Source organism: Diorhabda carinulata, chromosome 1 (assembly GCF_026250575.1).
Source record: "Diorhabda carinulata isolate Delta chromosome 1, icDioCari1.1, whole genome shotgun sequence".
NCBI classification, from domain to species: Eukaryota; Metazoa; Arthropoda; class Insecta; order Coleoptera; family Chrysomelidae; genus Diorhabda; species Diorhabda carinulata.
This window is the reverse complement of record NC_079460.1, coordinates 19,179,606-19,207,458: the sequence shown is the minus strand read 5'-3', so window position 1 is coordinate 19,207,458 and position 27,853 is coordinate 19,179,606. Positions and strand designations below refer to the sequence as shown.

The window sequence follows — 27,853 nt, the reverse complement described above, 5'->3', positions numbered from 1 at the left end:
TGGAATAAATAATCTTAAATGAATGAAAATAAACAGAACAACTAAGATATGGGAAACAGAGAAATTAGGGCAGCTTTGACAATTTAGAGAAAATCTTCTCCTAAAAATGTTATTCCACAACTTCCTTTTCTCCTTACGCCTTTGCACACATCGGATTGTTAGTTTATCATTATAATATTATGTCTATACCAATGGTCGAACATCACAACCATTTAAAAAAAAATCGGAGCCACATCACTTTACACCAAATAAAACTATATTTCATACTTAATAAATATATATTAATGAGAATAATATGCTTGTATCTCCTTGGTAAGTTTAAGTAAGTCAAGTTTGTGTTTTGTTGATTTTAAGGGCATAATTCCAAGTTCTCATCAGTAAGACGACTTCTCCTATACCTCTTAATCATTTTCATGCTTGAAAAAGATTGTTCGCATATATATATATATATATATATATATATATATATATATATATATATATATATATATATATATATATATATAGAAACAAAAAGGGAAAGAACGGCAAACGGGATCTTTTTAGCTGATCGTAAGCGTTGAAAATGATCATTTCTTCCTCCTCCAGGTGATTAAAAGCAAAACATTTGTGTTGTGTCACATTTTTTACCTCCAATATATCCAATTCAACACAAAGACGTTAGTATTTAAAGTGCCTTATCTCCTTGTTTTAAAATCCACCAATCGTATTTCAAAGCTATCAATGTTAATTTCAAAAAGAGAAAATTTCAACTCGGTTGTTGTAGCATTTAGAGGATTTTTGACAAATTTTAAAGCTGCTAGGTTGTTTTCAAATTCCTGAAACTCGTTGAGAAATGCTTCCTTTTATATTCAAAATTATTGTTGTTTAAAATGGTATTTATGAATAGAGGAATTATTTTCTTGGGGATGCTTCAGCAGGGTCAGAAAGTGAAACAATGGTTTCCTTTCAAAATCCTAAGCAAAATGGATAATTTTATTTCGAATGTTATTACTTCTTTTAACATATATATAAAAACCTACCTTTCCCTACTTATCTTTTAACTTGAAGTAAAAATTTTTATTTGTCAAAATGAGATGTAATTTTGTTCTTACCTAGTTTTTTAAATGGAAATATTATTGCACTTTACGTAGATATTTGTGCCATAGCCACACTTAATGAGCGATGAGCCACACTTTGCCACCACTGATCTATACCAATACATTACCCAAATATTTCATTAAATTAAAATCGAAAACACCAAAAAACAAAAAAAATAATATTATATATCAAGTGCCTTGTACTACGTTGTCTACATAGGGCAGACATCTCAGTATTTAGAAAATAGACTAAGAGGTCATCAATACGATAAAAAAATAGAACTGCATTAACGAACCAAAAAAACATAAATTCAATTATAAAGATTCAAAAATTCTTGAAACGGAATCTAGTACACAAAAAAAAGAATTTTTAGAATTGGTTCACATTCATAAGAAGGAAAAAGGTGGAAATGATAAAAAAGATCTAAATAATTTAAGTAAAGTTTATAGCTCTATTTTATAAATTCTAATAAAATTACAAACAATTCAATTGACTACTGGTATATATTTGAGATGTAAGGATTAGGGAAAAATAATTTTTTTTTTATTAGAACAAAGCTCTAGTTTGATTTTATTCTTATTTTGATATTCGTGATGTAGGTGATATATTGATCAATATAAATACGCAAATTGTCAGTGTCAATATAATATTTTGATAAAGACATAAAGGAAAGTCGAAACGTCAATTTTATCTATCTTTTAAAAATTATTAAAAGAACTAATTTTGAAACAGAAGATTTAGATACATATCAAAAGGTCTAAGAAATTAAAGAAATTTACCAATTTACTATACCTTTCGTATTTTCTTGGTTATTGATACATAATCCTCCATTTTCTTTGTTCCTTATTCTAGTGCATTTCGTTGTTCTTTTTTCCGTTTCTATGTCTATTTGTTTGTAGCATAAAACGTTTTAATCATTGAATAGTATTATCCTATTAATTTATTGATAATAAATACTGCGTTTATTTTTGAATTTGATATCTTTTAATTAATATTTGTTATTACAACGTTTGTATTTTTTATGTTGCAATTTTCTTTCTCAGCATTCCATAAATTCATTCATTTCTACATTCAATTTTATGAATTTGAAATTAATGTATTTAACTGCATAAACATCTTACTGCATCTTGTTTCGACAATATTATACTTAATGATAATTATGTATAATGGCTATATTATGTTCTAATACAGATTTTCCGATTCTATTCAATCTGTTTATCTTTTCAATTATAATAGATTATAAGTGAGAATAAGCATTGATCTTCAAGTAGTGTCTTACACGTGCACATCATAACAAGTTAGTTTTCAATGTCTGCTGATGATAAATATTTTTAGAGCTGGTTTTAAATATTTTCAAAATATCATAAATCATCTGACCATTATTATTTCTTATTATTTACCTATTTTTCCTCAATAATTAAATCAACAGCTAAAAAAATTTAATAATGTGTTAATAATGATATATTTGTAATTTGTGTTATGATTTTTCGTTTTTGACAATATCATAAACAATAAAAGTTAAATAATTGAAATTAAACCTTTAAAATGAGGCCGTAGTGTTATAGGTATTATTGATAGTCTGCTGACTGCAAAATATTAAGTTAACAAAAATATAAATTTTAAATTCTACTCATGGCGAAAATATTTAAGTGGAAATTGGTTGTAGGTGAATAAAATTAATAATTTGCCATTTAATTTTCATAGCAAACAATACAAAATATATTTCAACAGATCGATCAATTCTAGCTGTGTCTTTCATAGTAAATGTTGATTTTTGATTTAATTCAAGTTTCATTCGTTGGGAGTGAAAAATTATTTAAGTGGCCTAGATTCAAAACCAGGTAAATTCATTTGCCCAATTTTACAGAAAACTGAAAAAATACAGGTTTCGTGAAGCCTAATATGGTTTAAATTATTGCCTAAGCTAAACTTCAGTTGGCAGGCAATTTTAATAGTAACTCAAATAATATATTGGAAAATAATATTTGGAACTGGCTTCCTTTGAATATTAAATGAAATAAAGTTAACTGAACTCAATTCTTATGCAGTAACAAAATGCATTTTCATTTTTTAATATTATATTTTTTTGAAATTCACAACGATTGTGTTTTAGGTATGGAGGTAAGTGAAAAGAAACTAAACTAATAAGTTACAGGTTAACTCTTAAACCTCAAAAAAATTATGGTTTTTTCATTATTTTTTACTTTTTCGGGGTTTTCTGAGTCGTACAATTTCTATAAAAGGTTTTTCATGAAATAATAAGCTTTCCATTGCTTTGGATGAATCTGATAATAATAACATGTGCAAAGCAGTGTAGACTGTCACATGGTGTGAATAGTTAAAAATTTAGGGAAATATATTTGGTTGGCTTTGAAACTAGATTACTCAGTAGTAGGTATCGTAAAATAAAATAATTCCGAAACTGCTCGCGTAAAATCTAATATTCAATAATAACTACTATAATTTTATCTTTTTCTTCAATTGAATCTGGGGCAATATTCCTTATGTAAAACCATTTGAAACTTTAAGGTTACAGTTTTTCCCATATTTAAAAGAAAAGTCGTTTAGTAGTAGAAGTGGGTTGCCATAGAACGCTTAAGTATTCATATCAATACGTTGTCGAAATAATTACTTATGATTGAAGTACTAACTTAGAATATCAATATAGCGGTTGTGAAATTTGATGTAACCACTGGAATAATATTAACTTGGCAAATTTAATGCCAAACCCAGATACACAATTTGCAAACAAGAATGTAAACAAAAATACCTTCCAGTTGTTTTGAAATAAGAGAGAGTGATAAATTTTAGCTAATTATTTATTCCACTCGAAAAAAAGTCCCGTTATCAGATTATGTACTGTTATTTGTTTTATTTATTATTTCGCAATACTAAAAAGCAGCATATTTGAATAAATTTATTAACAACCAAATAGGGTGTACGAATCAAATTTTTATCAAAAAAATATATGTTTGCTGAACAATTCTTTACGTCAACTTAAAATGTAATTAGTTTGAAACTATTTTAAAACACGGTCCACCAAGGAAGTATCGCATCACCTATAAAAATGGCAACCCTGCTCACAAAATCAGCCTAAGTGGAATTTTATTACTGTTAGGGCTCAATCAGACGGCGCGGAATGGACGTGTTCACGACTATTGTCGAACGGAGTGAGCCAAGCAGCACTTTTACTTATCTTTTTGTTATTGAAATAATATTTGACTAAAAATCAATCATAGTTATAATAAAAAATTACTGTCATTTGATTCCTAATCAACATTTTCAATCAAATTAAATATATGCGAAATAATTTTTTTATTGTGAAAGTTCATTTTTGAAATAATTTGGACATATCCCGTACCATTTCCGCTATTATGTGAAAATAGTGGACATATTAAAGCGTCCCGCCAACTGCGTCAAAGCGTCAAAAATATAAATTCAGTTATTATTTGGAAAACAACAAAATCAGAGAGAGCATGAAATTAAGAAAAAATTAGGAAAAAATATATACTTACATTAATTTTATGGGTTATTCATATTATACACTTCTAAAGTGAGATTGATAATTTATTTCATTACATAAATAGTACACAGAACATCAAAATACAAACTGAACGATGTGACGTTTGACACTTTCATGACGCACACGTTCTGGCCACGCGCCGGGTGCGGAATTCAGTGACGCATGCGTCAAAATGCTGATTGCTCACTCTCTCACACGCAATAGTCGTGAGGCACGTCCATTGCGCAACGTCTGATTGAACCCTTACACTACTAGAAACGAGGCAAGAGAAATATCGATTAGTTAAATTTTCAGAAAAAAAATTAAGAGAAATGTTAATTGGATTTTGCTTCTTATTAGTTTTTGTTCGGCACAGATCGAGAATACACAGAATTTGTTTTCACGACCCAATCCGAATCAGTTAAGAACTGATTGCATGCGCCCTTCGTGGGGAAATGTACTGGTTGAACTCAACGATTTGCGAACGACAATTTTGAAAATACGCACGCAATCGGTGTTAAACTGATTCGGAATTTATTTGTGAGATATCGAGACACCGGAGGATAGAATACTAGTGTAGGGGTCGGCCGCCGGCAACTACCTCCGAAGACAACAGATTTTTGAGACTGCAAGCTACATCAACAAAAAATATAACGGCAAGACAGCTTCAACAAGATTTAGGTGAAGCTTGAAATGTACAAGTAAATTCACAAAACGTGAAATGCTGCAATTACATCCAAGGTACTGATCCTCAACTGTCCACGGAACACCGTGCAGTTAGATTAAGATTAGCGCGACAATATGAGAATTGGAATGTTCAATATTGGGGTAATTTACTTTTCACAGAAGATTCCAGCTTTTGTTTATGTAAATCAAATCGGAAAATATTTTTTAACGAATAGATGATGAAAGGTATTTTCCTCGCAATATAAGACCTTCAACAAATTTTGGAGGAGAGTCTAGCGTGTTGTGGGGTAAACTATCTTTAAGGGCTCACACAAAATTGGCACTTTACATGTTCTCTCTAGAACACTAGTATCTTCAAGAGGTAAATATTGTAGTTTTAGACTAGCCTGCATGCAGCCGTACTTAATCTCTATTGAACATGAGACTGATAATATTTAAAGAAGATTGAGATCAGCTAATCTTCAACAACTGCAAGAGATGTTATTGGCAATATATTAATTTTATATCACTTTCTGTTATTAATTTAAATACAGAAAACTATCTAAAAACATCCGTATAAATAATAAAAGTTATTCTATCTCATTTCAATGATGTGGAGCGTATTTTTTTTTTAAAATTTGGTGGTTTCCACGTAAAAAAAAGCAATGCACTAGTGAGAAATATGACAGGATGGGGAAAACAAGTAGAAAAGCGCACAAAGACTTTAGAAGGATGATGATTGTTAATAAAGAATATAATTGATATAATATAAGAACGTGAAATTAGTTGTAGCTATTTTCATATTAAATATAAAAAGTAGTTTTTACGTTTACCGATGTGTAGAAACTATCAATTAAAATTTAGTAGTACTGAGTGATCTAGGTTGAAAGCTTGGACATTATTATTACCAAATAGAAAATAAATATGAATGAATTGACCTTGTATATCCAATTCGCAACAAAGTTATGGTAACTTGAATTTAGCAATGGTTGCGTTACAACAAAGTGGTTTGGTATTATGTTTAATGTCGTCAAGTTTAGTTAACCTCTGAAGCAACTTTTAGGACTACTTTCATTCTAATTTTTGTTTATTTTTATTAGTTTGGGTAAATAAGTTGCATGTATTTGAATTAGATAATAGTATCATTTGGAATAACGTTTTAATTATATTTCCAATATTTGTGAAATTCTCAATCCAGTATTTGGAGTAACTATTCAAGGTTTTGATCGTTATAAACAAAAAAATACAATCTCACCCGATATATTTGCGAAAAATATGTTGATTTGTAACATCCCAACTCACTCAATTTATCGCTACATACGAGGTCTGGGTATTAAATAACGAGACTGCGCGTCTAGAGGGCGCCCTAAACGGGTGGGGTATCTAGATATCTTGTCTATGCACGTCCCAAAACACGTTTCCGTCACTATTATAGTATTTGTGCTGTAGCGGTTTGAAACGAACATGTTTTTTTCCTTGTGCCGAAAAACAAGTGTGACGAACAACAGGAGCAACGTATCAATCTCAACTTTCTTGTTAAATTGAAAAAAACTCCGACTGAGTGCTATAAATTGTTGCGAGAGGCTTATAGGGACAATTCTCTATTTCGTGCGCGTGTTTTTGAGTGGTGTAAGCGCTTTAGAGAGAGCAAATCAAAATTCAAGGCGATGTTGATTGTTTTTTTCAACATACACGGTATCGTAATGATAACAATGAATTGGGTTCCAGAAGGTCAAACTGTCAACCAGACTTACTATTTGTGAGTTTTGTCAACACTGCGAGAACGAGTTCGTAAAAAACGGCCCGAGTTATGGAAGAATAACTCGTGGATTTTGCACCAGGACAATGCACCTGCCTATAACACGCCATCTGTGAAGAAGTATTTGGCCAGTAAGTGCACTGCAGTGCCCAAACACCCGCCGTACTCACCAGATTTGGCACCGATCGACTTTTTTTTGTTTCCGAAGATAAAATCTGCTTTGAAAGATACCCGATTTGAGTCGATGGAAGCGGTAAAGCAAAAAAACGGCAGAGCTCCTAAAGGCCCTCACCAAAGAAGACTTTCAGCACTGCTTCGATCAATGGAAAAAACGTATGGAAAGGTGTGTGGCGAGGGGAGGGGAGTATATTGAAGAGGAGTATTCAAAAGTAGAATAATTTTTATAATAAAACCCTTTTTCTCAATCAGTCTCCTTATTTAATAGTCAGACCTCGTATAATAATTTTAACTTCTTTCATTCTCAATTTGTTTAACAACTAGATTTGGATAGTCGTTCTCCCGATAGTGAATCATATTACAAGGACTAAAAGCATTATATTTATCTAAATATTTTGTTCTGCAACCGATCCAGGAATTCAATATTCATAATAAAATGTCGTAACTTTATATCAACTTTTTGTAACAAATTCTCATTGCCAATTTTTTTGCTTTGAAAAATACGCTATTTTCCTTAGCAGTTCTAAAAATAGTATATTACATAACAAGTTTGGAAAGTGATACATTTCGTATCACTATTTTGCACGAGCTGAGTAGCGGTGAGTGATGGGACATGACGAGCGTGAAATACACTTTCCAACGAGTTGTGTACACTATTTTTCCTACGACCACGCAAGAAATTTTTTTTAAAAAACGTATTTTTCAAACAATATCACACATATATTGAAAAGTATATAAACACGCGTGCTGAAAAGTTAAAAAACCTTCAAAATGTCTTTTATTTTTTAATAATAATTTTCATTCATCTACTTTATACATTACCCAGTAATAGTAATAACACTTAATTTAAACGTTCAAATTATCTTGCAGACACTAGTTTATATTTGAATACAAATCACAACAAACTTTCAATTTTTATTGTAAACACTAATATAACCTCAAAAAATCATATCGTCTACTTCTTCAGTCTTTTTAATTTGGACTTTTGCTTTTCGGCATTCAGCCAGATTCATATTGTATTCGCGTATTTCCTCTATCGTTCGAGACCATATATAACATAAGAAAAAGAAGCATTTCAATACATGTATGTTACTTTTTAGTACATGTGTGAAATAAGCTACTTTCTTAGGTAAAAATAAATGTGCAATCTATCATTTTCCTCAGCAGGTGTAAAAAAAGTACTTTTCCACACATGTGTGAAAATATTAGTACATACAGGTGAAATTTAATATAAAGATACATCCATTTTTGTCTGTATGTGTGTGTGTGTAAACAATTTTCCATCGTCAACATGTAAGTTAAAGAAAAATATTCTCATCGTCAACATGTTAGTTATGGATATGATTAATTGATAAAAATAGTTTCGAACTGACCAGATGTGAAACATATTATTGTAGAAGGATGACTGTGTATGGATATAAAGTTAATCACTTGAGGCTCCACAAACATATATACGGAAAAATGCGCTTGTGCTGACGCAACCTCCAGTGTATCTGAAGCACGTGGTGCGTGCGCATTATTACTTAAAACACGTTTAGTTTCGTTGTGCTTATGTTGAACAAGACTCGAGTACTCGCATTCAGTACTAAGCGCGATAACCCACATCGATAGCGGGGTTCTCTTTAAATTACTACAATCGTATCTCTTCAGTATTTATTATCGGTTTTTAAGTGACTTGCGTTTACAGACTTCTTATTTTAAGTGACGTATTTGTGCGGCAATTAAGGAATATGATTTAAGTTGCATAGTCGACTGTCCGGTGCTAGATTAACCAAAGTCGTTATAATTCGTATCGAATGACTAGGAAAACTAGACAACGAAAAATGCCTGTTTACAACATCATCACTAGGAGGTGTAAGGTACAGTGGAGTATTAATCTATTAAACAATCTCTCTTGAACACCGCTATTGTGATACATATCTACATACTTATATCGCAGAACAGAGATTACAACTATATTTTATCTTTTTACGTATTTCGTTCAAAATCTATTTGTTATCAAATAAAACTACATGAATTATAATTTGCGAGGAATTATAATTTACTATCTAAATTGGAAATTGAAATATCTAAATATTCCATTAAAAGTTTTTTGTGAATGTAGGTGGTAATTATTATCTTGTTTCCAGTGGTTTTATATAATTTGCGATATTCTTTCCTAATTGCTTTAAATGTCTATATACTATTCTAGATTTACGTAGATTTAAAAACCAGATAATGTTATCTCTTGGGAAATAGAAAGATAAATTGTTGTATACCTACTTTGCAAATATTAAAAAATGATATGCAAGATATCTTAATTGATTCTATCAGAAAAAATACAATATTCGAATATCTTCTTAAGGTTTTTTACTTTTGACTTTTTTTATCAATTGAAACATTGGATCGAATTTAATATATACATAATTTTATGTTAACTTGTCATGGGTATTAGAATTAAAAATATGATTCTTATCCTTCCAAAATACATAGTAATTTCCATATTCTTTTCTTCACGAAGGAATAGAAACAATGGACAAACTTTCGATGTTGAAGATATTTAATTTCAAGTTATTATCGTGTTTATTTAAGGTTTAAATTATTTACACTCGTGCAAATTCATAAAACTAATGTTCCTTACAGATAAAAAGTAACTAGAAATTCGTTAGAATAATTAGAATGAGAATGGAGTTTATTCAAAGTTTTCAATAATTAAAACAAATGATACTATTAAAGAATTGTTTTTGGTTAATTTGGACTAAACCGTAGATAAATAAGATAAAACAAGTGATGGGACGTATTTATAAGATTATTATTTATATATTCCAAGAAATTAAGCATTAGAAAATTTACATTTAAAAATATTAAAAGATAATTCACTATATCATTTGAAATTATAATTATTATATCTTCTTTTTGTTTATTTAGAAACTCTCCAGCCAAACAAACTACAGATATTAGATGTTATTCTGTTTCTATCTAACCTAATTCACTTTTAACTGAAAGGGGGCTAGCAGCTTTTGAAGATAACGTTTTTATGAGTATCTTAAGGAAAATTTATTAATTTGGTACATTGTATAAGCTTGAAATGCTAAATTATTCCCTATAACTCGTTTTTCATTACCGTTTTTAACGCGGGATAAGCAGTTTTTTTTCAGTTTTTAATATTATTATTTGAGATATGATTGCTGTCTTAACAGCGTGACCTTCAAACGTGGTAGGAAATAATTTTAGGTGAGATGGGTATGAAATAAAATCTAGAATCTGTTTGGCAGTCGTAGCATAGATAAATAGCATTAGAGAGGGATAAGCTTTATTGTCATTAGAAAACTTAACAATTTTATGGACAAAACGACACAATTTTATATTAGATAATATAAAAATATATTAATAGTAATTATAATACATATATCTTACTTCACACTAAATTGATTTATGCTAATCTTTTGAGTCTATGATAAATTGTAAAATTCTATCGCAGAATAAGCAAAAATGCCTCTAGGTAAAATTGTTACATTGTTACAGTACAGTTCAATTAATATAAATTCGAAGTAATGATGCCTGGACACGAAAAAACCATTTAATTATTGTGCTGTATCTAACATTTGATACAATATATTGAAATGTCCCGACGTATCAAATTGTGAATTGTAAAATAATAATAAAGTTGAATTAAGTTTTTAAAAATAAATTTAAAACAATAGACAGTCACTGAAATTTAGAAAAATATGTTTTTCTAGCTCAACAGCGAAGTTATTTGTGTGCCAAGGTCTGAAAGAGCTACTTCGTTGGACAAGTCAAAACAGAGACCAACAAAGTATTATTTCAATCGTGGTTTGAACAAATAAAATCCATGTAGAACTAGGTTACGAAAAAGAAATATTAGAAATTATTCAATTTATCAATCCACCAAATTTGTATTGTTTATTGTATTTTTAAATATATTTTTATTATTTAAACGCTGACGAATCACATATCTACATGTAAAAAATTAAATAGCAAATATTTCATAATTGTGATTCTCTATTTATATCAAATCTTCTAAGTATAATTAATTATCAAATGATCTCAGTCTACGATTATTATTAGATAATAATTTAGACGACTCAAATAATTTATGACCCTTTTAGCACAAACTGATAATATATTTCTGTTATCCTTCATTTTTACGTCTGTACCAAGCCGTTAATTTCGATTCTACTTTTAGTTAGTTCTTCTAAAATATACAAAACTTCATCTTTTGTTGTCAATTTTTCATTCCAATTACCAATTATATAAATTGCATATTAATTTTCTAGGAAAAAACTTGGTACGTCTGAAAGACGGAGATACCACATCTTATAAAAATAAGTTTATGGGATGAGAATGTCATTATATGAGGTGGTTTAGTATTATGTAAATTAGTTTCTAAGGATCTCAATTATCTTATCTTATGGTTAGTGCACATAAAGTACGTTTCCTAATTTTTAATTTAATTTAATTGAAATTTTTACTTGTAATTTCTAGTTGCTTTTAATACTTCTGTATAGAAATCGAAACACTTTTGGTTGAAAAAATGCAGATAGTTGTAAAAACTTTTTGGAAGTGCAGCTAAGTGAAAATTTTTCTCTTTTACTGGGTCCACAGTACGTAACTAAGATTCGCCGCCTTCAAACAATTTGAAATATTGAAATAACATTTTTAAATCATGTCATGTCATGTAGTAAAACAGATCATAGATCAACTTTACGGTATCAATTTGTATCAAATACAAATACAAAAATAGTTAAGAAATATTTGAATCTTCGTCTCATCGATATATCGCATAATTCTTGAAATGTTAAAATGGAGAATATTAAAAAAAATTGGTGTTACTTAAGTTATTGCTATTTCAAATTTATTAGTAGATATATCGGCACTGAAACTCCATGGCTGTTGACGCTCAACTACTGTGGTTGCAGGATACGTTGATGATTCCCAAAATAATAGGACAGATACTGCAAATAAAATCTATAGTTTTATAATTACTCAACCAAAACATCAGCAACTGATACGCAATAAACACAAAAAGAAACAATAAACTTGCATAATTCAGTCCAACATTTTCATTTTACGGGTTGTTGAAATTTTACAGTTAATTTTATTAATGACCAAAATTAGTAATTACAACTATAGCAACTTTATAGCATTGTTATAAGTGGCTATTAAAATTTGTTAACCAAGTTCTCTGTACTTATATTTTCATATTTATTTTTGTCATAGATCAAGTACATAACTTGCGATGATGTTCATAACTTACTTGATGTATTACACACTTCATCAGCGTGAGTTATGACCTGTATTACAACTTGTTCAATATTATTTAATGGACCATGATTATTTCATGACCACATGTTACTTTTGTTAACCAAGCTCCATTTTCCTGTCTTGCTGTTACCTATTTCTCTTTATGTTGTAATGGATCTCTGTTATTGTAATGATCTTGCTCGATTTTTTACATAAAATAATACAAATTGGGTATAAACCTTGATTTATAAACATTTTGTGCAAGTATTTATCAAGATTTTTTCTTATCGATAATGGGGGTTTATCGCAATCGACTTTGAGTACAAGATTAATAAAATAGTTAATTCAAATTACATAGAAATGGAACTTTAAATACATGGGTTTTAAAAGTGTAGGTAGATAGGTATATGTTCGTGTTATCCTAGTCATAAGGGCTCTTCAGAAATCCTGGGTTAGATAGATCACCCATCAACTGATTGCGTATCCTAACCCAAAACAAGATTTTAATCACAGTTTCCGAGCATCACGTTCAATTTTTGGTGGCAGTTCCAAATTTAAAACATGATCTACAAGAATTTTTGATTTCTATATCTTTTTTTGTGCGTTAATTCTTCCATGATATTTATTTAGATGTATAATAGAATTTTTAGACGTTTAATAATTGTTATTGAGCAGTTATCAACAATTTACTCTCTCGGAGTAATACGGATTTGTCACTAGAGTTTGATACCAATAAGTTTATGCCGAACAGTATAAAAACTATAAACCTCAGTAACCTATCAAGTACGTTGTTAATGAGAATTAATAGTAGAAAACCATTTGAAGGCAATAAATAATTTCATTAAACCATAGATAAATGAAACAACCCGTCAGCTGATTACATTTATCCACGAGCAGAAAGGATCTTATCATATAGCTATGACCCGATTACTGCGATCAGTTTCCAAATAACAATGAATGTGATCTGGGTTCGTTAACCTGATTATAGTTTCCAAGTCCTATAGACTCATCGGTATTTCTACCGTTTCCCTCAAACTTAGTGAACCCAACTTCCACGTGGACACACACAAATTGAGCGAAAGCCAAATAAAAAAACATGCAACACAAGAAATTACCTTAATCAAAGCCCCGCACAGGACAATTTTTCCTATATCAGGACTATTCCTAAAACAAAACATATCCCACATTCCCTTCTAGTAATACGATTTCGTAATTCTTAGAAAGAAAAATAGATGTGAATTATCAGAATATTCTGTTCTGTTTTGTACAACCAGTTTTATTTCAAATATAAAGACAAAAAATATTTTTTATTTTTAGTTCAAAATTGCGAAGTAATTTTAACAGAGAGACATGCAGATATTTGAAAGATAAATCAAATCTGATTTCTCATTATTATCTGTGATGTTCAATTGACGCCTTATCTTATTCTTTAATGAATCCGTTTTAATGATATCTGTAAACAAGTTGCAACTTAATTATAATAATTTGTGAATAAACTCTAAATGACGTAAAAATTAACATTAAGTTTATTTAATTCGTTTGACAGTTTTAACAAAAATACTTACTTGAAAGCCACTCATGGAACTTACAGTATCAGCGGAGATATGAGGTATGAGGAATAGTATCTCCCTTTCCCTTTAGGTTTTACAGAGGATTTGAGGTAAAGATATTAGATAATAGTATATTATGCATTGAGCGAGGAATCATTACTATTACACATGAAGATGAGGTGTAATTCATCTGAATGAGCATTTTCTATTAACTTTATCCGTCATATTATGAGTAGAAAAACCTTCGGCAACTGAGATCAATTTCAACTTCCTAGTTTTTTCACAGTTGTGACGTCACCACCCCCGGTTACACAAGTTGTTGCGACGATATGAATGACCCGTGATCCGGATTTTCCAGTTTTAGAAATATACCAATTTGTTTGCCTATTGCACTCAGCTTTTTGTATGGCGCATTAAACATTCTGATAATTCAAAAATAGAGCGTTTGATATGGTCGTAGTGAAAGATATTTTTGGTGACAGTTATATTAACTATAAGAGCTGTGCAGTAGGCTCCCATTGAACCAACGATTAATGCAACCTGTGTAAAATCTTGACTTACTTTAGTCATATATGGTGACGGCTTCCGTTTTTGTTAATTTACATAAATTACTTATTTCAAACTTTAGTTGTAGAATGTAAATAGATAGTGACATTTAGCAATAAATCTGGAGTTTTATCAAATTATTTTAATGGAGTGGGAGGTCGATAATAATTTAATTTCTCCAAAAACTTGAATGTTAGAATGAAGTGATTACAGTGCTACAATATGTGAACAAAGGAATATTCAAAATATTTAAAGAAAAACGGAACCAGCTGAATGGCATGTTATACGCTATAGATGATACTTCGTACCACATACTTTCGCCAAAATATGATTTAATTTTGAATTGACTGTTGACAATTGAATAATATTTTTCCATCGAATTACCAATATTATTCAATTGACAAGAGTAGAAACTATAATTACTTGTCAATATTCTAGAGGAAAGGAGAACAATTTGTGAATATAAAAAGTGTGAAATACGTTATATAAGGGTGGCGCCACATTAGGATCAGGGTAAATTTCTTTTAGGTTATATTTACTACATCATTTTGTACAACGCAAGTCATTGAAATTTTCAATCGAGTCTTTTAGTCAAAAATGAATTTTTATATCGGCATACTTTGAATTCATCTACAATTGCTACATTAATAATATACCCTTTATTTACTCTGGAAGGTTTTTAAACTGTTATTTATTGTATACACTTTTTCCGCTTTTCTCTCTTAAGAGATACTCCTCCTTCTCTCTACCCTCCATAGTTATGGATATTCTTATAGATAAAATTTATTCTTAATTTTTGTTTTCAAATTGTGAACATTTTTATTGTATTTGACGTAAATTGTCATATTTTATTGAATTCGTCAACAACATTTATTCATATTTTTATCCAATAGTGACTTCAATTATATGAAGTTATGTAAAAGTGGTCAATAAACGGATATCTATCTATCTATTTTTAGAAACAATTAATTGAATCATTTACAAAAAGCCGATTGTTCACTCACAACGCTGATATTGCATTCTCATGAGATTATAGTTCACAATATTAATAGATAGTTTTTGGAAAGTATCACTACAGACAATATTTTGCGTATTATATACATTTATATCAACCAGAGACTCAAGTTTACATTATCGTGAGAGGCCAAGGTTGTTAATCAAGTTTGGAAATACGCATACTGCAAATAATTTTGAATTATATACATATAGAACACGACAGAAATCATTTTTAAAGTTCCCACCTAACTTTATTAGACTATTATCTGAGAATGCAACTCGTATACATGAGTTAACAGATCACTTACCACATGAATATCAACATAATGTGATTCAGTCATACTAATATTTTCTTTATCTAAATATCAAATTCAAATTTCTTTCCACTGAAAGAAGCAAGTATAATTAGTTGGTATATTGAATTACATCTCTTTAGATGAACGCAACGCCTAGCGACATTTTATCAATATGAATCTCTATTGGTGGTTCAAAATTGCAAACAGATATGTATAACTCGTTGACCGGTTTTCATGCTTTTGGATCTCTTCAGATCGATGTAATACTCACTTATTTGGAAGCTCTAATCTTAACTGAAAGCAAAACAAGCCACCACTGCTAGTTGGTTTGTGTAATTGAACACACACTAGCAGACGCTCATTGACGCTATTATCACTTCCAATTGTGAACTATCAGCCAGGTATTTCGAGCCGTAGTTGCCGATTATATGAAATAAAATTAGTTCACGAAATAATTTAAAAGTAATAAAACAAACCAAAAATTATTTCAATTTGTATTGCTTTATAAACAAGTTCTAACATGAGAAAATGAACGGGTAGTGGCGTAGGTCAGTATCACTCGATAAGGAAAAGTTTTCGATACGGAAGCAAAGAAAGCTTATAAAGCATTTGCTTTACAAAGATATTCACTTAATGAATTAGTGGTTGGACGAAGAGATATTAAACGCAAACCCCTTCATCACACAACAAACCAAACAAAGAATAAAAACCATGCTTGAAATACGAAATTCAGAAAATTCATTCCAATAAGAAACTCACCGAATTGATACTAATCAAATTGGCTTGCGTCAAGTTTTCCTGAGGCATGCTTTCTATTTCTGACTCTTCCAGTTACAATTACACTACTGAAAGAAGTTTTTCCAAATTAAAAATATTTATCTAACGATATATCAAAATATGATAAGACTAAAAGAAGTCGAAACATTAAATTTTCATCTGCCTTTAAAAATTATTAAAGAAACTAATTTTAAATCAGAAGAGACCTAAAATCAAAGAACATTCAGAAGCATATATATGCTTTTAAATATATATGCCAATTGGCAAATTATATAGTTATATTCAGTATTAATTACTAATCAAGTGTTTTTGTTGTTAAGCAAGAATCAGTACCCAGTATATCTGTAATGGGTTATTAAAGATGTGCTGATCATTGATTTTGAAAAAATGTCTTCACGTACCTGGTCCGGTTTCTCCGACGTTGACGAATAACATGTCTAGCGCATATCTGCTTTGTTATGATGGAAAAAAAACATATTAAACTTATATAAACAAACTGAGGAAGCCAGAATGTTTCAATGTCAGAACGAAGTACCGAGAACATAGTAATTAATTCAAAATTATTGGCATGACGTAACAGATTTTCAGATATGTTAAGTATTAAAAAACTTCGTTGTCTATAGTAAACAATATGAACGCCAATGGAACGTATTTACCCACTTACAATTAATTTCAAGAAGTTGCTGTACGGAATATTCAATTGAGAGTATTGAATCTTGTATATTAAAATTTGAGTAATACTATTCTGCCACTTTCACATGAAACTTGTTCTTATGTAATATGTTATTTTGAAAAACACAAAAAAGCGATAAGTGGATTCGAAAATAATAAAGATTTAAATTTGGTGTTTGCATCGTAACATTAAGATTAGCCTAGAAAAAACTACAATGATAAATATTGTTATATCTGCATTGGATTTTATTCTACATTTTATATACGAAACTACCTATATAGGGGTTATCATACAGTAATGCACAAAATTCATAAAATGTATGACGTTCATTTTTAAAAAATGTCAAAACGTCAAACAGTTTTCGACCGTCTGCGAATTTACGAGGATATATTCTTAGCCTACTATAGAACCAAACAAAATTTCAATATCGAAATATTTCATTACTCAACATATTCTCATCTTAATTGGATACATTTATTACAGCGAACCTGCAACGTCTCTAGACCTTTCAAAAAAAATGTTTCTTCTTGTTCTGCAATTTATGACCTTTTAAACTTCTTTTCAGTTGAGAAAAGAGATGATAGTCGGACGGAGCCAAATCTGGTTAATAAGGGGGGTGTTCTAGTAATTCAAACCCTAAATCACGAATTTTTTGCATGGCATCATGAGATTTGTGTGCAGAGGCGTTATCCTGCAAAAACAAAACACCTTTAGATAGCTTTCCGCGTCTTTTCTCTTTAGTTTTTTTTCCGTAGAGTAGTCAGTAATGTCAAATAGTAATCTCCAGTTATTGTTCTACCCTTATCTAAAAAATCAATCATGATTACTCCATGGCAATCCCAAAAAGCAGATTTTTGAACACGAAACTTCTTAGGTTTTGGAGAACCAGAGCCTAGGCTTACTAGATATCAATACATCCTTGTATACGAATCATTTCATGTCTAATCCGTTCCATTTAATATTCTAAATTATCTGGTCGCTTAATGTATATTAGACTTTTTGAATGTCCTCATAAAAAAACAATCAAGGGAGTAAGATCAGGTGGCCTAGGTGTACCCTTCATTGTCCACGCCTTTCAATCCACCATCCTTTAATCTGGTTATTCAGAAACCTTGGAACATTAAGACCATAATTTGGTGATGCAGCAAATCCAATTTTTACTCTTTTTTTGTATCTGGAAGCACGCCCATAAGATGTTCTAAATATCGCTCATCTAATATATTATAGTGAATGAAATAAGGACTAATAAATCTTCCCCTGATGATTTGTACCTAAACATTAATTTTTTGGAGAGCTGTGTGTGTTTTGTTCAAACCATCATTAGAATTGCTACCATTATCTTTAGGTTAAAAGAGCTATAATAAACAATTGATATGATACTAATTATTAAAATAATCGAATATGTGTAACAACACATGCTCTTAAGCAACTTAAATTAAATTTTAATTATATAGTTTTTTGTACATAAATTCAAAATCAAGTTAATCTTGTTTCTTATTAATTCTCCAAGTTTTTTTTAATGTAACATATTTTTAAAACAAACGTTTTACGTTTTACTAATTTTATTCATTACTTCATAACTCTGTGTATTACAAGAAATTGGTTAAATATATGACTTAGGTATGTAGCAGGGAAACTTCAACTGCAACAAATTTGTCATTTAAATAAACGATTGTTGCAAAGTTATGTGGTTTAACATTTCCCATGGAGCATGAAGAGATTTGATAATTTTTTTATTTAACTGGGGGCTTAAGCATCCTCCAGCTTTTTTACATAGAAAATCTACTGTCAAACCGGACAGATCGCCAAATTTCAACAGCCTAGTGGCAGGTCCTCATAGGAAACTTTTGATTTGTTACTGTACTACTTTAAATTCGATACAAACAGCTCTCAATTTCTCAATGATCCCCGAGACAGAGTTGAAATTGTGAAATGAGTTACCTATTAATTATTCTCTGAATAATGTTTTCACAATGATAGGTATTTCATTAGTTTGAACTCGGATATATTTGTAAAAATAAATTAGTCGGCTCCAATAACATTTAAAAATTAATATTATCACGGAGTAAACAAATATATTTAACTGATTGGGGTAAATTCAATGAGGATAGTACGCATAAACATTAATCATAAAAGAAGATAAATTACTTTTATTTCGTTTCTGTTGATTATAAAAGATTTTGCGGCTAAACTTTAATAAAGATTTTGTTATAATCAAAGTGCGCAATAAAATGTATCTACTTTGGGTATCAGGGATTAAAATCGTTGTTTGATTCGAATCCAAATATTAAATCGAATTCTCAATTTCATAGGATGAATCACAAACGTACATCAGACGGAATTTTAATATAAGAGATTATATTAAATATATCAGATATATAAAAATAGCAATCACTAATAATGTTGTCATTTATAGCTCTTGTATTTTACATATTTTTACTAATTTTGTACGTCAAAAAGTACTGACCAATAGACATACATATACATACTTACATATATTTACCTTGTAGATCTATTTTCTCGAATATGACTACACCGCCATAAGTAATTTTCAGTTATTTTTAGATTTTTTGGCTAAACATATATTTATTTTATAGTTTTTCTTTTATTTATCAAATTATTACTATGTCTGAACGTGCCATGTATTTTCTTCTGAAAGCATATGGTTTGTACTTCATTATATGTTCTTGATTTTAATCCTCTTCTGATTTAAAATTAATTTCTTTCATATTTTTCTAAGATATTGACACAGACAATTTCAACATAGAAATTTGTTTTAACAAAAAATCTCAAATACCCAGCAGTCATCAATTAAATTATTTGTAGTTGTATTAGAGTTATAAATAAAAATTTTACTCAAATTATTTAGGTCTCTTTTATCATTTATAACTTTTTCATCCTTATGAATGTGAACCACATTAAAAAAATTTCTTTTTCGAGTATCAGATTCCGTTCCAGAAATTTTTGAGTGTTATTAATTGAATTCACGTTTTTTTGATATTTCGTAGTTCGTTAAAACAGTTTTAATTTTTTTTATCGTATTGATGACCTTTTAATATATTTTATAAATATTGAGATGTCTGCCCTATGTGGACAACGTCATAATTAGTACAAGGTCTTTTATTTTTTGGTGTTGTAGATTTTAGTTTAGTGGAATATTTGGATAATGTATTATGTCCTTTATGACTTATACTAACATCTTATTTATAATAATGCGATAGTTGTTGGGAAAGTCCTGGTACAATATGGTAAGGATAAATGTTTTATGTTCTGATGCTCTGTTTCTGTTTTGTTTTTTAATTGATTATAGTAGGTACCTGTTTATCCTTTTCTAGAATATATTGTTTATAATTTTAAAATTATTTTCTTTTAATGCAATTTCTGCTTTTTGAATAGATAAGCATCTAAATTCAGGATCTGATAGTTGGATAGATCTATCAGCTAAACTTATTATCACTGATTTTTTCTGTAACATAGGATAACACGAATTGAATTTCAAATATATTGAGGAACAAGTAGGTTTCATGTACCATTATGTTCTAATGTTATTGTTAATTTTATATAATGTGATATCATGAAAATCGATATTATTATTTTGATCGATAAACATCAAAAGGTCTATATATATATATATATATATATATATATATATATATATATATATATGAATTATAACGAAGTCTTTGCCAGCTATATTATGAGCGTTTTCTTATTGGGAACGTGGCAGTGAAACACCAAAGTAGACTTCGTCTGGGAAATAATTAATTCAGATATGTGGTGGCTTTGAGTCGTATAAATTCTTGTAAAAATTTTTAATTCACTTTGAATATTGAAGTTTGAATCCTATGAATTTAAAATTTTGAAAACATAAGTATTTCGAAAGCTCCAAAAATATATTAAAATTAGTCTACTTTGGCGTTTCACTGCCACGTTTCCAATAAGAAAACGATTAAGTAATATATATATATATATATATATATATATATATATATATATATATATACTCATATGATGAACTGTTAAACGTTCATCAAAATTTCTAAATGTTTTTGCCACGTATAAAAAATATTTGAATTTTTAGGCTTAGCAAGTTTTTATAGTGACTGCAGAGAATCGTAGTCCCTATCAGCGACATTTGCAAATAATGAATTTTGTTGTAAAGCTTTTTTGAGTCAAGAATCCTTACACACTACAGGCCGATGTTATGAACGACAAGATTGTTGTATGAGGCTTTTGGCTCTGAGCGACCGGGTATCGCGAAGCAGCGGCCTGAAGAGCTGGGAAGGACGAATAGTTTGCGTACAATTTGGGTACAATAGCAGACCATCATTAGTTTTTATTGGAGGGAACATGACACCCAGCGCTACGTTTAGAAAGTAGTGGATATATACAATTTCATATCTTCGCACGTCAAAAATTTTTAGCAAGGATTTGCCAGATTACATTTTTCAATCAATCCGTGGACTTTATGGATCAATACAACTTCAATCGTTTACCTTGGCCACTTAGTTCGCTCGAATGTCTCCAAATCAACATGACTGGTGTAGGTTGTTGCAGTATCCTCCACAGGCCGTAGCAGCATTCAGGGTAGTTTGGAATAGGATATGAACAAACTTATTTGAACCAAACATAGACGTATCAATGAATGCATGATGATTTGCGGGTTCATAATATATTATTGTACCAGCGTTCTAAGTAAATGATGATAGAAATGATAGAAAATGGTTTGGAAGCGAGTTCATTTGCAATAGAATGTTTTTAATGATTCTATCTAGGTATTTTTACGAGTAGATTTAAAGTATGACGGTCATCTGTGCTTAAAAAGTTCGTGAGGTTTAAGTGTAATAAATAGTTGTGAGAAGTGACAATGAAACTCTTGATATAATTTTTTTTATACCTAAAGTTTATACATTTGCGATTTAATGATAAAAATATTGTTTGTGTCAAAAAATAATAAATGAATGTTAGTAAAAATACTAAAGAAAAGCAGTAGATATATTCAATTATTTTGAATTGATATCAATATGAAGGACAATATTTAATGTTATATAGGTATAGTATCGACTATTCTGTGGTTTTATAGTTTTTATTTTCCTATTGTTCCAATTACGTAATTTAAGTTTTGTTATGTGATAGTCGATATTGTTGTATAAAACAAAACTGAATTATAAAAATAAGTAAAATTCCGACATTAACTAATTCCCAGGCATTTATAGTCACAGAGCTGGCTACAAAAAACAAGGTCGATAAGGTGCGCGCCACTTCAGCTTTTAAACTGGCGGCCCCAACTTAGTACATCACGGAACGCCACTTCTTAAAGTCAGCACAGGTCGGATATGAAAATGCTAGCCGGTTTTCCCGAACGAAAAATTTGGCTGAAAAACTTCATAAAAGGCGCGCGTGAAACCTTTTTTAACGTGGGGTTTAAACCTCAAATAAGAGCGGTATAATAGCGCAAGAAGTTTTCCAGGCTGGAAAACCCTCGTAAGAAGTTTTCCAGGCTGGAAAACCCTCGTAAGAAGTGATCGAAAGTGCCGGAAAACTCACCTGAAAAACCTCATAATGTGCGCGCGCGAAACTTTCTTATTAGGTTTTTGGGGTCTCACCTAAGAGCGGCATGATAGCGCAAGAACTTTTGCAGGTCGGAAAACCCCCGAAAAAAATTGAAGAAAATTGGCGTATTTTTGAAATGAAAATTTTTTCGTAATAGGCTCAATGGAAAATTATTTTTGATGTCTCCTCTATTGAAAATATCGGTTGAGCTACCCAAAAGTGAAAATAAAAATCACCAAGATACGATGAAAACTCGCTGAAATATAATCATTTTTTATCGCGCGCTTGATTTTATAGCGCTTACTCATTTTCCACCTACTCGAGTGCCGCCAACAACGCAAAAAACTGGCTTGAAATTTTTTTTTAATTCATTTACATTTACCAATTATCAAATAGTTTTGATCAAATTTTTTTTAAAACTTTTTGATAAAGTTGGGGCCGCCAGTTTACAAGTTGAAATGGCGCGCACCTTATCCACTCTTTCCTACTTTCCACAATAGCTCGCAAAATATTTAACAAAATTAATCCATTTCCGGTCTTAAAACGACAAATTAACAAGTTAATTTTCTAGTTAGATATTTTTAAATAATATCTTTTGTAGTAAAGTTTGTGGTTATGAAAATATATATAAAGAAACGATTTTAGAATTTTTTAATTATGGAATTAGTTACTTTTTTTCTTGTTCACTTATGTGCATCACTATAAAACTTGTATAAAAATCAATATATCAAATACTTATACATTCTATGATTATAGTTCAATACAAATAGAGGCTATAAAATAAAATTGTCTATTGGTATTCAATATGTCCCTGTATTCTGCTATGAATAAAAACCATTACAAAAATGGATATTTGATTTTTAACAATTCAACATTGCTGATGTGTGTAATTCATACTTGCAACTCTTAATATAATACTGTAATTACAGTTTCGTAATATTTTACTGCTAAACTAGCAACAATGGACTTTGCGGTGACAAAAGTGGAACTGGCACAATTTAATAGATTTCAATAACTTTTTGAAGGACAATCAGGGTTAAGGTTGATCAAACTAGTAATATTTATCAGCTTCATATACGGTGAATATCTAAAAAGTTGTATGAATGTAAAAAATATATGAATCTGTCGCGATGTTTTCTGTTTTGGTAATGTGAATATAGCGAATTTTATTTTTCACTATAGTTATAAAATAGCAGTGGAAAACCACGGCCCTGAATGGAAAAATATGAATAGAGCGTTGTAAAAATGTAAGATGAATTATTACAACAAACATTTACAAACCTAAAAAAAATATTTATTATAAAAGTACCATAAATTGCGTTTTCACCTCAATTTTAGTTGCTTTATTAAGGTAAGTATTTTATGACGTTTACGAAAAACTGGTGTAACCTATTTAAGATAATAGTAATATAGTGCGAGATAGACGTATGTACGTTATTATATTACTTTATTAATAATTTATTAGCTGCTGTTGGATAAAAATTCTCTTACATTGTTACCTCATCAATTTCAGATGTAACTTACGGTTCAAAATAAGGCAAACATATTTTTTTTCAACTATTCTTCTTTCTCCTATTTGCAGCTTCGAAGAAGAATGAAGTATATGAAACTAATAAAATGTAACGATGATATATTTGGAGTAACTACATGCACTTGACTTGAAATGTGAAATGGCGTTATTTTATGAACTATATGAAGTATTTTGCAATCATTCATAAATCTTATTTTATTGGTTATTGTTCTCATGAAACTTCATTATCATTTGGAAATGTAAAAAACACATGGTACGTACCTCAATATAAGGATTCCAGGATTTAACAAATTCTTCGTAATCCCCTTGAATTGTCCATAAGAGTCAATGTAAAAATACCTTTACATTACGAACATTTTTTGCGAACAACCTCTTTATAACGAATTTTCAACTATCAAGAAAAAGTATAAATACCTCTAATTAACTAATTTTGTCAACCCAAAACCTTTATATAAAGTTCCCACCAATGTATAACTCATAATCTCATAGTATGAGATTCATGTCGCGAAGGGTTCGACACGCTTTTGTTCGTAAAACAATCATTGTTGTTTGATGAAAAGTATTGTAAACACTTCAGAAACGTATTACCTCTTTAGTATACGATTAGAAAACTGAAACTAGAATAAGAAGAAAGAATCAATACTGAATACGTATACTGAACTTATCGCCATGAGGTAAAAGACATAAAAACATATAAAAAAACTTTGATTTAATGCGGAGTAGTACTTTATCGGGCAAAATAAATAAGAAAGAAATTATGGCAACGGAAATTCAGAAGTATCTGATACATTTCACATTTTAGTTGTTGAGAGTCTTATGTGTATTGTAGATATTTTTTTATTATTGAGATGTAATATAGAGATATATATGCATAATATATGCATAGAATATATTATCGACTATGTTCATTCCTTGTTCCAAAATGTTTTATTAGAATTAAAATTCTGTTTTCAATTGGATTGCTAAGGCACATGAATTCTTTTTTTTTTAAGAAAATACTGTCCGAAGAGCTGATGGACATGTGGGACTCCCATAGATGCCCCCTAAACCGCCATTTTCTGTCATCTTCGTCCATCCAGGGACTGATGTTGGTGGGTCTATCCGTGTATGATGTTCTATTCGTTACGTTTCTATTATGATATCGTCATACCAGGCAGCCGTCTACATTCTTTTGTATAAGAATTCTCTTTGCATTATTAGTCGTCCATTCAGCTGATTTCTCTTCTGTCCATCGTTGTTCTGTATTATTCTAATGCGCGTTCGATTGTTGCCGCATCTTGTCGTGTTATTTCTGAGCTGCTTCTGTATATCCTCTTACGCTCGAAAGCCAGGAGGTCCACGCGAATTATAACGGCCACCACTAAGACAACTTGTGCAGAGTTATTATCGATGCCACTATCTCTTTTATTGATAATTCTATGATTTGACAATACAAGGTTACTACAAGACACATAATAAATATATTTACTTTGGTTTAAAGTTTGCGTCCTGTCTACTACAGTATCCAACGGAATGTCCAAGAGTTATAAATTATGTGATTAAGAATGTACATCGGTAGGCTATTGTTGGAAAACAAATGGCCGAAATTTTTAAAACTCTGTTGCAAAAATATTTTTTTAATAGAATATATAACGAGGTTTTTCATAGTGATAATAGTGTTGTATTTCTGGTTATGAGTGGTTAGAAAAACAGTTTATATCTTGAGGATGCCAGCTTTTGATAAAGCATATTTAAAAAGTTTTATTTTAGTTATTTAGTGAAGACTGTTTCCCAGTTTTACTAGGTATGGTTGATATTACTTCTCAACTTACCTACCTACGAGGTTGCTACTTAAGTTTTGAGATACAAATAAAAACAAATATTTATATATGGATATGGCCTTATTGTTAATCAAAATATTTTCCATTAAGATCAATAAACTTTTTGCATCGAAATTTATTTTTGATCTGCGGGAAGAAGATAAAATCATTGGGTACCAAATAAGGATTATATGGCGGATGACCAATCAATTCGATGTATTGACTTTTCAACGCGACGATTAAATTTCATTGCACTAATCGACACGAATGTTTGCAAGTGGCACCAAAGCCGAAGTATGCCTTAATCTCATGGTGTGTCACATGTCGATCTTGCAATATCAGTTCATGCAGAGCATCGATTTTTTCTGGCAGAACAGTCTGTTCTTCACAAAATTCATCCTGTAGCGAAGTGCGATCACTGTTAAATTCTCAAAACTAGGGGGTTCGAGATGGTGCTTGACCAAGATGAAAGTTTTAAGTATTTGTAAACAACTCAAATAGTATTCGGATGACAACAGGCTCTGAGTATGTTCACCGTTAAAAATGTCAAACTTCATGATGACAATGTCAGATTTGACATATTCAAGTCAATGTGGCCATATCTCAAAAGTTAAGCAGCAACCCTTGTATATATACACGGTTTTATCATATTTGACCTGGACTGGTGCATTTAATGAGAATCGAATTGGTGTTTTTATCAATTTCTACGGCCATATCTCTGTTAGTGTGCGTTTGTCAGCTTTTTGTTTTAATGCGAAAACTTTGTCCAGCAATATTGACTATGGAAAGAAAAGGTGAGCAACGAGTTTGCTCAAAATTTTGTATTTCCAATGAATTTACGGATATCAAATCATTAAAAATGTTTTGGGGAGTTACTTTATCGCGAAGGTGAGTATTTGAGTGGCAAACTTGTGTTATGTGTTTACGATGATAACATCAAAAAAATTGAGGAGTTCATGCTCGAAAGTCGTCTTATAGGTATCTGAGAGTTAGTAGAAGCTTTCAACATCTCTTATGAATCGACTTGATGATGTTTATGAATAAGTCGTATAAACTGCTTAGAAAATGAGCCTAAACCGTAGAAAACACGTGGAAGTCAGTCTAAAATCATGGTAATGCTTTTCGTTTTCATCAATTATCGTTGTGTGGTTCACCAGAGGGCTAAACTGTCAAAAAAGAGTACTACTTGCACGTTTTCTGATATCCATGTGAATCAATTGATCGTAAGCATTAATCCGGTCATTTGTCGGCAATTCATTTTGTATCGCGATAATGCGCCGTCACACTCCAGCAAGATTGTGATTGCTTCTTTGGCCAATCACGAAACGAGAGTCGTCGGTCAGATACCGTATTCGCCAGATTTGGCTTCCTATAACTTTTTCTTCTTTTTGAAACAATGAAGATTTGTTTAAAAATTGTGTTTTTTTGACCAAATTTTGATCACATGGTAAATGTAAATATATTTTAGCTAATTTTTTTATAGCTGATTCAAAGTTTTTTGACATTATGCAAGCAGCTTCATCAATATATTTTTTATTATTTAGATTACTTGATTTGTAAGATATGCTTCTATTTCTAGCTACTCCTGTTACAAAAATGGGCTGTAATCTACTTTTCATTTGGAAATAATTAAAATAAAATAACGTTGACGGTCATGGCCTAGAAAAAAATACATGATAACGATATCACTGTTTCTACTCATGA

At 30.3% G+C, this 27,853-nt stretch overlaps 1 protein-coding gene across 4 annotated transcripts in view; it reads left to right on the top strand.

The window, feature by feature from the left end:
* Positions 1–27,853, top strand: part of LOC130897146 (transcription factor EC) — a 127,340-nt gene that overhangs the window by 29,432 nt on the left and 70,055 nt on the right. The window contains exon 1 of one of the 4 annotated variants that reach the window (XM_057805842.1): positions 8,751–9,043. The exons of the other annotated variants lie outside the window; for them this stretch is intronic. Within the exon in view, the coding sequence (XP_057661825.1) occupies positions 8,981–9,043 (63 nt within the window). The 5' untranslated portion in view covers positions 8,751–8,980. Of the gene's footprint in view, positions 1–8,750; positions 9,044–27,853 lie in introns of those variants that run through there. 4 annotated transcript variants of the gene reach the window in all.